The sequence below is a fragment of the Dipodomys merriami genome, unplaced genomic scaffold (genome assembly GCF_024711535.1).
Source record: "Dipodomys merriami isolate MVZ:Mamm:240054 unplaced genomic scaffold, mDipMer1.0.p SCAF_41, whole genome shotgun sequence".
Classification (NCBI taxonomy): Eukaryota; Metazoa; Chordata; class Mammalia; order Rodentia; family Heteromyidae; genus Dipodomys; species Dipodomys merriami.
In genome coordinates this window covers 3057476-3071718 of record NW_027205715.1, presented here as the reverse complement: position 1 = coordinate 3071718, position 14243 = coordinate 3057476, and the positions used below count along the sequence as shown (strand labels likewise).

At 48.6% G+C, this 14243-nt stretch overlaps 1 protein-coding gene across 2 annotated transcripts in view; it reads right to left on the bottom strand.

The window, feature by feature from the left end:
* Positions 1–8630: 8630 nt before the first annotated feature.
* Positions 8631–14243, bottom strand: part of Slc12a3 (solute carrier family 12 member 3) — a 34806-nt gene continuing 29193 nt past the window's right edge. For both annotated transcript variants that reach the window (XM_069992340.1, XM_069992341.1), the window contains exons 25-26: positions 13617–13684; positions 8631–9072 (exon numbers count right to left, since the gene is read on the bottom strand). In XM_069992340.1, the coding sequence (XP_069848441.1) occupies positions 8931–9072; positions 13617–13684 (210 nt within the window). In that variant the 3' untranslated portion in view covers positions 8631–8930. The remainder of the gene's footprint in view (positions 9073–13616; positions 13685–14243) is intronic.

Sequence of the window (14243 nt, the reverse complement as noted above, 5' to 3'; positions counted from 1 at the left end):
ACCAGGTGCATTTTCCCCCAGCTCAGAAAGAATAAAATTAACAGTTAACAGCTGCTACTCTGAGGTTTTAACTCCTATTTCCCGCATGGGGAACAGGAAATGTTTCTCTTTCTCCCTCCTTTAACTTTGTTATACTAAAATCTATGCTAAAACTTTCCCTTTATCAGACACCTTGAAATGCTTTTCACACATGAATCTCAAGTACCTCAGGTTTTGTGTGGAAACTGGGACACTTAGGGAACCCTCCTAGTCTAGCAGATAGGATATGGCACTCACTGCTGAGGTTCTGGTTTGATTCTTGGTTAGGGAGCCAAGAGTCTTGCTACTTCACCACTTTCCTTTTATTTTCAAATAAACTTACTCTGTTTACCTTAAACTTTCTTGTCTTGTAATTCAATGGTTAGCTGTGAAATGAATCTGTTTTCCTAGATGGTATCAAAACTCAACTGAGAACTTCAAAACATACCTTGAATTGAGGATGCAAAGCTGATAACTGACACAAAGTTACAGTGGTAGAACAATGGACTTGATAGCGAATTGTACAGTGCGGTTTTAAATGCCACCCTTAAAAGGTTTAAAAAGATGTCCAGAGAGGCTAGGTAGGGTACCACATATCTGTCATCCCAGTACTCAGAAAGTAGCAACAGAAGGATCAGGAGGCTCAGGTTGGCCTAGACCCAGTTTCAAAAAAGTAAATCCAGGCTGCTTGTAAATTAAAGAGGATTATTGTATAACCCAGCAATTCCACTCTAGACATACATCCAAAAGAATTGAAAACAAGAGCTTAAACAAAAATTTCCACATGAATTATTCATTACATGTATGAAGGCCCCTAAGGTGGAAGGAAGCCAAACGTCCATGGAAAGATGAATGGATCAGCAAAACATATAAGCAGATAAGGCACTATTACCCAGCCATGAGCTAGACAGCAGCAGTGACACACACAACAACATGGAAATCCTCAGAAACTATGCTCAAAGGAAGAAGCACATGAGAGCCACATATTGCATCTATTTATATGATGCAATATGTATATATCCAGAACAGGCAAATCCATAGAGACCGAAAGCAGATTCACAGTCGCCAAGGAGTAGCTTGGGAGTGATTGTGCCACAGGATTTCTTAGGATAAAAATGTTTGGAGCTAGAGACAGGCAGTGGTTGTATAAATATCCCCAGAGTAATGAATCCACTGAGTGTCCACTCAGAAATAGTTAAAATGGAGACTTTCCTGTTACACCATTTATCATGTTGAAAAAAAAAATTACTAAATGTAGAGCCAGTGATTCTTGCCTATAATCCCAGCTACTCAGGAGGCTGAGGTTCAAAGGGCAGCTGGGTAGAGAGATTCAAGCTATGAACCAGCAAAATGCTGGATTAGGAGCATGCCTAAGGTGGTAGAGCACCTCACACACATCCACACCCACACATCCACACACACACACCACACCACAACATCTACTTGGGTTATTGTGTTCAATTGAATGAATTTCCTCAGCCTTTCAGAGGAGTCCAAATAAAATAATCAGTACCACACTACAGAACTTTCTGATCCTCTCAACAGGGAACCTGACCCAGATGGCATCTGATTATGTCATCTCAGAGTAACACCTTGGCACCACTCCAGATTGTAAGCAAGCCCAGTGCCAGTTTATGGCTCTCCTGGCTGCCTGGATTTGGCTCTAGGACAACAGTAGATGGACTCTGCCCTCCAGCCAGCCTGAAGAGTCACAGCAGAACACTAAGGCCCCGGTAACCTCAGAAGTCCATCTCCACCCTTTTCACAAACACCCTCCCTCACCCCCTCACAGCCTCTCCACCAGCCTCCTGCTAAAGATCCTGATCGCAGTCCAGCATTTTAAATAGAAAATATGATTCTAATTTAGATCTTAGGTAGCATTTTGTGCACACAGTCTTTTCTATATCTGCAGAGGAATTTTGATCAAGGTAGTGTAAGGTCCATCCCGGCCATGCCGGCCCTGTACAGAGGCCTTGGCTAAGTTTCTGCCCAGTATCTGTGTTACCTAGATAAATGGCACACCTGGAAGCAGTCAACAAACCCTCCTACTAGGTCCTATCCTGGACCACCCCTGTCATGCCTCCCATCTAACTGAAGGAGGGTCCCAGACTCTGAGGTAATATCTGAATCCAGTGTGGCCACACTTTTCCCCCGCCTGGCCACACCTCTATTTGTCCTTCATCTAGATAAGTTCTGGGGGGAGGGGGCGGGGCAGGGTTATCCCTTCAACCATGCACAGTGGGGAAGCAATTCTGTAATACAATAAACTCCTCTTCCTGCCTGACTGCCACGTGGTGTTCTCTTCATCAGCTACCTAATTAAACCTAACTATTTAATTTACCTTACAATTATTTTCTGTCTCCCCACACTCCCTCCACCTGCCAGCAAACACCCACCCACCCACCCCCTCCCACAGGGTTCAAGATGCCCTGGGTTAAGTCCCTAGCACCACACAAAAATAAGAACAAGAGCCAAAAACACCTTCCTGAAACTGGTTTCAGATGAAACCTGGCACTTCTGCAAAGATGCGTAGAGCGATAGAAATAGCATCCAGCAGGATTCTTGTTGAAATGTCAGAGCCGTCCTCTGATGGCTCCCTATATCTATAGCAGCCCAAGAATGCACCTCCACTCCTTGAACTCCTGTGACCTAGTCAGGGCACCCTTTCCTGACCAGGCCTGTGTCAGGCACTCCCATCTCTAGGAACTAACCTCTGAGTCTGGTGACAGCCTAGGCCTCTCTCTTCATCCTCCACCCCTTCTCTGGAACCTGTTTAGTTACTAGCTCTCCTCTTCTCCTCCATGCTGTTTGACGCTGACTCTGATGTCTGCTGCTGCTTCTTCCCCTTAAGTCAAGCCCTTCCCAAAGTCTGAGCTCAGTTTTCACTCTTAAGTTTACCTCTGCTATGGTGTTAACATCCCTGACAATAAGTGTGACTCTCTAGTCTGTTTATGGTTACTGCTCTCAAGAGCAACAGGCTAACCTCAGGACACCCTGAGCTTCTCCCAAGCTCCACAACCAAGATTCTGAATGCCCCAAAGTGTCTCAAGTACGAAAGCCAAATCTATTTCCTCCTTTTTCCTCTGGCATTAAACCTGCTTCTCTGCCTGCCCCACATCACATGCTTTCTGCCTTCTTAAAGTCACCCAGGCTCATTTCTGGGGCTCTGACTACTCACCCATCCATCCATCTAGGTGATTTCCAGTTCTGCATGATTCTGTGTCTTCCTACTCTTCCCCAACATCTTCCCTCTTTCCTATCTCCAATTGATTGATTGATTGATTGATTGATTGTGAGGGAAGAGTTCCAGAGCCAGGCACACATCAGTCTTTCTTATTGTATTAGGCCTTCTCTGTATTAGGCCTTTTGTGTCTTGCCTTCAGCATTCCACAAGCCCCCACCCCACCTCCCTTCTCCTCCTTCCATCCCCTAAACCACAGCTCCCCTTTAGTACATTGACCTCCTCTGGAATGCTTAGGAGCTGAGCAGCCTTATAGCCAGGGGTTTCTGCATGCCCCAGTCTTATTTTCCCTTCTACTCCTTGTAAATGGGTTTATTTCTGGTTCTCTCAGCATATCTAGGGGCTGTCCTTACACCAGTCCTTGCTCAAGCTGCTTCTGCTACCTGGACACCTTGTCTACTCCATCTCCAGCTTGTGTGGTTTTTGGTTAAACTCTCCCACTTTTCAAACATCTTATGCTACCATATGCTCCATAGACACTTTCGTAAAGGCCTTGCCTTTGTATGTTTGCTCTGTCTTCTACAACCTCAGAGTTGTCTTTGTAATGCTCTTAGGAGTCAGACTCAAAACCCTCCGACCACGCCAAGTGCTGGTGGCTCACACCTATAATCCTAGCTCCTCAGGAGGCTGAGATCTGAGGATCACAGTTTGAAGCCATCCTAGGTAGGAAGTCCTAAGAATGATCTCTAATTAGACACCAGAAAACTGGAAGTGGAGCTGTGGCTCAAAGTGATAGAGCACTAGCCTTGAGCAAAAGAGCTAAGGAACAGGATCCAGGCTTTGAGTCCAAGCCCCACAACTGACCAGAAAAAAAAAAAAAAGCCAAAACTGAAATGTGGCTCAAGTGGTAGAACACCAGCTTTGAGTGAAAAAGCTAAGGGATGGTGTCCAGGCCTTGAGTTCAAGCTCCAGTAGCAGCACAAAAACAAACAAAACAATAAAGCACTTGCCCTTTTTCAGTACCGTCTTTCACCCACAGCCACTGTGCCTCTGGCCCTGAGGCCAGGTGGCTCCTCTAAGTATTTTTAGAAGGCATTTGTTATGACTCTGTTTCCGGAAGTAGTACTTATTTGGAACTTAGGCTTTCAGTTGTGACTAACTGGCAGTCACTGGCAAAGAAAGCCAGTGGCCCATGTTCTGGAGGCCCCTTTCTTGAACATTCTTGAACCATTTTTTTTTTCTGATGACCTGAGTGTTACAGTCACAAGTAAAACTACTTTGCATGTGCTCTGGGGGACTCACAGCCAGGTGTTTCTTCTGGGGTTTCTTCTAGCTAGTTTCATTCCTATAAAACCCACCTGCCTCTGACCACACTGGGAAAGCCAGGCAGATGTCTAAAAGGGTATTCAGTCCAAACTGGGACTTTCCATGTACGAATGAGATCCACAGCCTTCTGCCATGGGAAGTGGCAGAAGGGCCACAAAGTGGGCTGTCCCGAGCTAACTTCAAAGCCACGAGTTTGGCAGGAACTGAAGGAAGATGATAACTCTGGAGAGTAAACTGCTGAGGCATATGAGGAAAAGAAGTCTTTTATGTCAAACTACAGTGCTTCTGTCTTGTGTATTGATATTTTTTGGTACTGATAGTTCCTGGAATCATTTGCTTTTCTTTATGTTGGTCGTGGGACTTGAACTTGGGGCCTGGGCGCTATCCCTGGGCTCTTTTGCTCAAGACTAGTGCTCTACCACTTTGAGCTATAGCACCCCTGCCAGATTTCTGGTGGTTAATTGGAATCTCATGGACTTTCCTGCCTGGGCTGGCTTTGAACTGCAATCCTCAGTTCTCAGCCTCTTGAGAAGCTAGGATTACAGGTGTGAGCCTCCAGCACCTGACCTGCTTTTTGACTTCAATTATAACTATTATCTGTACTATTTGTGACCAGCAGCCATGTAAGAAATGTGACTCTTGTGTGGATGGACTTAAAAGAATAAACTGTAATTACCAGGTATGCTGATTGTGACCGGCTAGCCATGTTAGGGATATATATCTTTATCAAAAGGAGTTAAAAGGAGTAAGTCCCCTTTTTGAGAGGGAGCTTTCCACTGACCTCATCCACCTCCTCCAAATATATATTCCAGCCACTCTGTTCCCAGCCCCACTCCTAGCTAGCTGTGATGGGGAAAAAAGTGCAAACCTTCGGGGAAAAAAATGAAAGAATAGTCCCCTCTCTCATCTTGGGAATCAATTGCACTTAGACTGCGAGCCTAACTCCTTGAGAAGGAGGAGGGACAGTTTGGACTGGGACAAAGGCCTAGCAAACTGCACTGCCAGGTGTGCCTGCCCAGCCCTGGGTAGAGTAACGCCATTGCACCCTTTGTGCAAAAGTAAATTATCACGATGAAATCTCCTGTATCTCCTGTATGTCCATTCTTTTTGTTGTTGGTGGTGGTGGTAGTGGTGGTGGTGGTCGTGGGGCCTGAACTCTGGGCCTGGGCACTGTCTCTCAGCTCTTCAGCTCAAGGCTAGTGCTCTACCACTTGAGCCACAACGCCACTTCTGGCTTTTTCTGCTTTTGTGGTGCTGAGGAATTGAACCCAGGGCCTCATGCATGCAAGGCAAGCACTCTGTCACTGAGCCACCTCCCCAGCCCCATGTCCATTCATTTCTGACACTGAAGTACCATTGTGCATTTCTAATAGGGGAAAAACTAGCTGGTAACTGAGCCTCAGCCTTGATGGCCGGGGTGGTGGTGGCTGGGTTTGGCCTGGGCACCATAAGGGACCTCTTTATAGACCAGGTTTCTTTTCTTCCTCCCCCCCTCCACCTCCTGCCCCATACTGCTCCTAGGGCTTGAACTCAAGGGCCTGGGCCACTTTCCCTTAGCTTTTTCACTCAAGACTAGTGCTCAACCACTTGAGCCAAAGCTCCACTTCTGGCTTTTTGGTGATTCACTAGAGATAAGCATCTCATGGATTTTCCTATCTGGGCTGACTTTGAATGATGATCCTCAGATCTCAGCCTCCTGTGTAGCTAGGATTACAGGCATGAGCCACCAGCACCTGGTTCTGATCAAGTTGTCTATGCCCAGCAAAACAGAAGACATAAGGGGTGAGACATTTTACCCCTAAAACCCAAGAATGTAAAGTAGCTTGTCACCCCAAAATGGAGAGATGTGATATAGGCCCAGATCTTCCCCTACCCCCAAACAATGCCTGGAGTAGCTTGGGACTCGCACCCAAAGCCCCCTCAGCAGGGCAGCAGGAAGAGGTGGGCTGGGTGGTGAACCAATGCTGTGTTCTCCTGGCCTTCTCCTTCCATTCTCAAGTGCAGCCACAGTTTTGATCAACTGTGTGTGAGCCAAATAATCACTGCTGATTAACCTGTCAGCTGTCTGGTAACCTATTCTGGTTCAATTTTCTCATTGCACAGATTGAAGCCCAGTGATTAAAGCAACAATTCTAGAGACAGAGTTCACATCTAAGTCTCTAGGGGGTCACAGCATGGCCCTTTCCATCTGGTCTCTCTACCTTTTGGTTCAGAATGCTGGATGTTTCACAAAGGTTGAGGGAAACAGCCCAAGACTACAAAGGCATGGAAGAGAAACAAAGGGAAAATAAACAGCTACTGTAAATATCCATGTAGAAATCTGCCTGTATGTCCTGCAGGACTAGGAGTAAAGTTCAATTAGAGTTGAAAAAACAGTGACTCTTTCCCCCCAAAATACTCAGCCAAGTGGAAAACAGTATGTTCCCAAACAAATAAGTTCTGTGGACTGAAGAACATGTTTTTAATTATTGTATTGTTCTGGGTCTCTCAATTTACTCAAAGTGTTCCTTTGTGGGTGGGAGTGGGGATGAGCACAGTAGTACATGCCTGTAATCCCAGCACTCAGATGGCTGAGGCAGGAGGATGGAAACTATGAGACCTGCCTGGATCAGATATCAAGACCTTGTCTCATAAAAGCAAAACAAAACAAAAACTATTTTAAAAAGACAACAAAAAAAAAACCCAGAATGATCAATTTATCATTTCCAACATAGTGGGAAAAAAAAGAGTTTTTGTCTTTGGTTTGTTTTTGTTCTTTTAAATCTCAAAAGCCAAAACATTCTGTCTTGGATGAGGGACTCTGAGGAATCCATTTACCAGAAAACTATCTTCTGTGTGGCTCTAGACAGGCCAGCATTCCCTGGTAGAGGCTGAGCCTTCTCTGGAAGGCTCAGGGAACCTCTTGCTCAGTGAGCCCTGACATGGTATACAATTGCGGGGAGAAGGGGATCCTGGGAGCCCAAGAGCCTTTGTAATTTGCAGTCCAAAGAAATTTCTTGACAGGAGGTGTGGCACAAGTGGTACAGTGCCAGCTGTGAGCAAAAACAAAGCCATGCAAGAGCACAACACCCTGAATTCAAGGCCTGGTACCCACAGGAAAAAAATTTAAAGAAAAAGCCAAAACAATTCTAGAAGTTTTTTTGTTTGTTTGTTTGTTTACCAAGCACTGGTGACTCACATCTATAATGCAAGTTACTCAAGGAGCTGAGATCTGAGGATTGAAATTCAAAAGACAGCCAGAGCAGAAGAAAATTGTGGGGGCTGGCAAGGTGGCTCAGTGGTAGAGTGCTTGCCTCGTCTGCATGAAGCCCTGGGTTCGATTCCTGGGTACCACATAAACAGAAAAGGCCAGAAGTGGCCCTGGGGTTCCAGTAGTAGAGTGCTAGCCTTGAGCCAAAGAAGCTCAGGGACAGTGCTCAGGCCCTGAGTTCAAGCCCTAGGACTGGCAAAAAAAAAAAAAAAGTGGGATTCTGTTTTTTGTTTTTGTTTTTGTTTTTTGTCTGTTGTGGGTCCGGAACTCTGTGCCTGGGCGCTGTCCCTCAGCTCTTCAGCTCAAGGCTAGCGCTCTACCACATGAGCCACAGCGCCACTTCTGTTTTTTTCTGCCTATATGATGCTGAGGAATCAAACCCAGGGCCTCATGCATGAGAGGCAAGCACTCTACCACTAAGCCACCTTCCCAACCCCAAAATGTGGGATTCTTATCTCTAATTAACCAGCAAAAAGCTGAAGTGGAGGTATGATTTAAGAGGTAGAATGCCAGCCATAAGTGTAAAAGCTAAACAGGAATGAGAGGCCCTGAGTTCAAGCCCCAGTATCACAAAGGAACTAAACTGAAGAAGAGACTGATTAAATGACCTTGGAGTAGGCCAGCAAGGCCCAGAAGTGACCCATTCACTTCTTCGGCTTGGTTATGTCTAAAGTGACAGGTGTCCTTTCATTTTACCTACCACCTGGCTCCAGGGTCCCCAGGATTTATTCCACACTTCCATCCTAGCTCTGTGGGTGAGGCTCAGTCTCACCCAGTGGCTGCTGGAGGAAGGAGGCAGGGTTTGGAGACAGCACAGTAAAAACTGCCAAGACACATACCAGCACTCGGACTCAATTAGCACACCAATCACAGGCTGAAATCTTAATTAGTAGTCATTGAGATCAAAAGCAAACTTTAAAAAAAAAAAAAAAAGAGGACATAGAATCTTCCAGAGAATTTTCTATATAACTCAACCTGTAATTTCTCCAGTCCCTAGTCATGAAGCCCAGTGGCCATATCCAGTGGAAGTGAGGTCCAGCCATCTTCCTCTGTGGAGGAGTCTGTGATAGGACCCGAAGCTCCTGGACTGGAGCCAGCAATGGCTCTGCTTGCCCCTCACACCTGCAGTCCTGGTGGGGACTAGCCAAGCCTGAGTTACTGGCAGTAGAAGGTGAGCACATTCTCCTGGTTTCCTCGGATCAGGATGACAGGAGGGCTGAGGTCCTGGGACAGCGTCTCCAGCCACGCCATGTACAATGAGCTGGGGCATTTCCCCTTCCTTCCTATGGGCAAAGTGCTGCAAGGCAAAAAGAGGCCACAGAAGAGGAATTACCCGGGGCCTTCTCCACACAGCCCAGCCCACCGTTCCTTTCTGAACAGCTCATCCTTTTATTAGCAACTTCAGAATCCTTTCTTCTCACTCACCCAAAGACTTCCCAGAAACCCTTTGGAGCCTGGCACTCAAAATGTATCTTGTAAGCATGCAGTCTTCTTTCTAGACAAAGCTGTGGCCTTGTCTCCACCAATCCTCCTAACCTCACCTCCTAAAGATCCTGTCCCATATCCTTAAAGCCACTGAGCCTTTTTCTTCCTCTTCCTAAAATAAATGCCAAGCTTGATCCTGCCCCAGGGCCTTTGCACTAGATGTTCCCACTGCCTAAGCAGCTGAGCCTCCTCCAGCTCTTCACCCAATGGCTCCTTCCAATTATTCAAGTTTGGGTTTAAGTGAAGCTCTTCCAATTGCCCTCTGCAGAGATGGCTTCCCCTGCCTCTTCATCTTATCCCTCTATTTTAACATCATCGTAGTCCTTGGCAATCTCAAAAGCATCTTTTGGTGTATATATTTGATGTCCATCTGGAATATGTGTTTGCCCTTGAGCAGGCCAGCTTTCCCTTGTGCCTGGAACCAGGTCCCTGGGCTTTTGGCTAGGGGGGTGGTCCTACCCTATTTGATCACCCTTATCACCCTAAGTTGACTTCTGAAGCCACAAACCTGCCTGATGTGTCATGTGACTCCAATGAGTGCCCTAGTCCCGCCCCCTGCCTGGTGGAAGCTGCCAGAAGGGGACACCACCATTGCCTCTGGTGGACTGTGTCCAAATTGCACCATACTGAGCAAACAACAAGATGGCCTGGGAACACTGCGGGTCATGTTTTCCTATTTCAGGATGTGGCTTTTCTACCAGCTTAGAATTCCAAAGACGGAGCTGCATGGCTGTCAGCTGCTGGGGAAGGCAGGACCTCCCAGACCCAGCTGGTGCCAGGAGAAGCCAAGGTGCCCTGGATGGGACTCAGCCCTGGGGACAGGCGGGGCCCATCCTGACTGGGCGACCTGGAGGCCTCCCTGCCACTCGGGGGGGTCCAGAACTCAGGCTCGAGCATCATGAAGCTGCCAAGTCATGGCTTTGCTACGCCCTCAGCCACGTGGCCCTGGCAAAGTGCCTGACTGGCCCTGAGCCTCAGCGTCCTCTTTCCTAACAGATCACAATGGTGATCTCAAGTTTTGTAGGCTGTCTGTAGGCTTTGAAGAAAACAAAGCATATCCGGGCACAGCAGCATGCTTGGCACACACAGGTACTTCCTTACACTGCAGCCATTGTCACCGGGGTTATTTTCCACCTTCACTAGGTAGCTGGACTGGCATGGGCACAGCGAGGACTGCCACTGAACTCTGAGAGCTTCCTGCCTGCTGCTTCTGCGCACTGCCCCCACCATCCCTGCTAAGAGCAGCTGAGATCCCCAAACAGCTGCCACTGACTTAAAAGGCCATTCTCAAAAGGCCGGGTGTGGTGGCTCTTGCCTGTAATCCCAGCCATTTGGAGAATCACGATTTGAGTTCAACCTGGGCAAAAGGTTAGTGAGACCACCCCCCCTCCCCCCCCACCCCGTCTCAATCAATAAGCAAAGCATGGTGGTGCATGTCTATCTTCCTAGACACACAGGAAGCATAGTTGGGAAGATCGCTTGACAAAAGATGGCTTGACAAAAAACACAGCCTTATCTGAAAAATAACTGAAAAGCAAAAGGCGCTGGAGCCTGGCTCAAGTGATAGATCCCCTGCCTACCAATCAAGAGGCTCTGAGTTCAAACCATAGTCACAGGGGAAATACAACAATCAAGGCATCACTTGGGAAAGCCGTGTCTTGTGATGGGAACAAGAGAATCCTGTTAAGTAATTGTCATCATTGTTGGACAGTGTTTGGTGCAGGGCAAAGGGCTGCAAAGAACATGAAAGCCTGCTCGCCAGGTTTTACAGGGTGCCTGAAGCTGAAGATGCCCTGCTGGGAAATTCATTATTTTCAGGACCTGAATTCATAGACTTCAAAGGCCAGGGAAAACAGGTGTCTGATGGTCAGGAATAGGGTCACCCCCACTGGGGCGTGGCTTCAGCAGGAAGTTCCCTCCCCCAGTGCAGCCGGTTCACCTGTTCCAAGGCCGGTGCCTTTAACTGGTCCCAGAATCAATCAGTGACTGCATCCTGGCCCACAGAATGTACTCGCCTAAGAAACAAATCACCTCTAGAAATAATACCATTCTAGAGCAAGGGGACTTGGTGTCTAAAACCACATCTCTTGGCCACAAAGCAAGGCAGCCTTGAGTCTAACCTGGGCCTGGAACCTTCAACAGACCTGCAATAGAATTAAAGCCAAAGGCTCAAAAATCCAGCCTCCTTCCTCCCTTTTAGAGGAGCAGGAAAGGGCAGGAAAATCCATGAGGCTCTTATCTCCAATTAACTGCCAGAAAACCAGATCTCAGCCTCCTGATAAAGGATGAAGCAAAATGACTGGGAGTATTGGCTCAAGTGGTAGAGAGCTTGCCTAGGGATACAAGGCCCTGAATTCTATCCCCAGTTGGGGGAGGAAGAAGAAAGGAGAAGGGGGAGTCTCCATTGAATGTAAATATTGCCGGTCACTGTTTGGGGGTTACTGTTTGTCTTTGAGGAGGACTGGCTACAGTAAAAAGAGGTGCCTGATCCTGGCAGGACCTGCCTTTTAGTCCAATCAAAGGCTGTGGGGCTGCCTTCCCAGGCTGGTAGCTGAGCTCAAAGAGCAGGTGGGTAGGGTGGAGGGGGCGTGACCAGATAAACTGCTGATTGGTGACTGGCAAACAACCAAGTGCTATCTCTAAAAAGAGGCTCTAGAAATAGCTGGAGAATGCAAGTCTGTCACTGCACTGGTGGAGTCATTCTGTCCTTCCAATTTCTGGATCCTGGGCCCTGCCCCAGCCCTTGATCAGAAGGGATTTCAGAATTTGCCTCTGGCATACTGGTGGAGCTGACCTGGGGCTGCTCTCGAGGACACGCTGGTATGTCTCCAACTTGGAGCTCAGAATTGTGCCCACACGTAACCACTCAGCTGGTCCAAGCGTTTGGCTCTCTTTAGCCAGGGTGCCAGGGTGGGGTGAGGTATGTTGTGGTGGCCTCTGCTAATCCCACCAAGGGTGATGGGTGAAGGTTGGCTTTTCCTGAGGTCTTGGGGTACACAGTGGGAGGGGGGTGAAAGAGATCAGCAAGTCAGAGTGAGGTCACCTCTGCAGATCAAATTCCTCATCTCCGGGCCTGAGAGATGGACTCATGTTTAAGGGTGGGTGGATACAGACTCTCCACACGTCAGCAGGAAAGAGAATCTTAGAAATATTTGAGTGATGCCGTTTTGATCATTGGGGAAATTGAGGCCAGAGAGATGGGTACTGGTGTGGGGGGTTGCTTCACCACACAGTGAACTCAGGGCAAGTCAAAATGCACACATGCTTCTCTGAGTACAGGCAGCAGGGCGGGGTGGGGGGGCATGCACCCCAGGCCCCCACCCTGGAGAAGTCTAGAAGCCAGCCAAGGTGAAGCTGTTTCCACTGCCCCAAACACCTACCCTGTCCTCACCCTCTGTCACCTTACCCTAGGAACATTCTTGAATATTCTCTACTAGGCTTGGCCAGAGACTTGAGATATACCCAGCCCCTTCCCCTAGCACTTTCTTAGTGCTAAAAACAAAAACAAAACAACAAACCCAGGACCCTTCCTGGGGTACAGCCTGTTCAGTCACATGGAGGCCTTGGCTGTCACCATCTTGACACTTTTTCCAATGCCTTAGGTGACCTGGAATGTGGGGGAGATGGCCTGGAAAAGGGGAACCAGAGCTGCCTCCTTGATCGCTGGCAAACAGCACACTTCTAGCTGGCAGAGGCCCTGGAAGTTCCACTGCGCATCTTGAATCCAAGCGGCAGCTCATAGCAGTGGCCTCAGAATTCCCAGGCAGTGGCCTCAGGAAGGGAGAAAGGCCATTACATGTCTTGGGGAAGACCCTTGCCCCGAGCTGGGGCCTCGGAGGGCCTGGGCTGGCTGTGTTCTTTCTGCTGGCCTCAGAGAGCAGAATCACACCGAGACCCGCTCTCTGCCCTGCCTTGGCCAACACCCACAGAGGGGCAGCCAGGATCTGGATGTGGGTCCAGGTGAAGCTGTGTGGCCAGCAGCCCCCTGTCACTCTTATTCGAGCTGGGGAGAGTTAGACAATTCCTGACCAACAGGCCTTGCTTTGCTTCTGGTCTGTGCCAGGCGCTCCCTCTGCCAAGCATATCTGGCAGGGGGAAAAAGGGCAGTAAACAAGGAAAGAGCAGCAGAGAGAGATGGCCAGCAATGCCTAGGACCCATGAGGCCCTAGGCCTGTGCCAGCTTGCACTTGGGCAGAGGTGTGAAGCAGGGGCATGGCTGGTTAGGCACTGAGAGTCTGCCCAGGCTGGGTTTGACAGGAGCTGCCGGCCCTACTGCTCCAGCCCTTCCTGGCCCTTCCAGGGCTGCTGTCCTGCTCACCCTGACAGGCCGCTCCTCCTGCCTGCCCGACTACTTACATGACCACCAGCGCTGCATCTCTGGAATAATCCAGCAGAATCTCGTTCAGCCTCACCTGCCGAAGGGACTGGGCCGGGAGAGATGGGTCTGTCACTGGGTGCATCCATGACTGAGCCCTGTCAGTCCTACCCAGGGGATGGTCTAGTTCTTCTGCCTGCTTGCAGACACTTCTGCCCTCAGGAAAAGAAGGACCCTCCTGGTAACTGAGCTCCAAGTCCACCTCCTTCAGGAGCATCCTCCATCTCATTCCTTGCCTGATTATTGTCACAACCAGCAGGATGCTGGAAAGAGGAAGAGCTTTTCCAGCAGAGACAGCCTGGGCCCCTGGTACCCAGAGAATGTTCTGTGTAAATGACAGAAGGGGCTCTGCCCCGTCTGTGACACTATGCTAGGCTCTGGAGTGAACTTCCTCTGTATATGACACACATGTTGCATTTTCCAAATAGGCCAGCCAGCAACATGAGTACCTGGGGCCCCAGGCTCTGCCAAATGGCTCGGGGAATTCTCCAGAGCCTGCTGGACTGGAGTCCTGAGCCTGGAGCTGTCTCAAATAGTTCAGAAATGTCTGATGCTCAGGGTCTGATAGTAGGTGGACACCCATTTTAGAGACTGGAAGACTGGGGGGT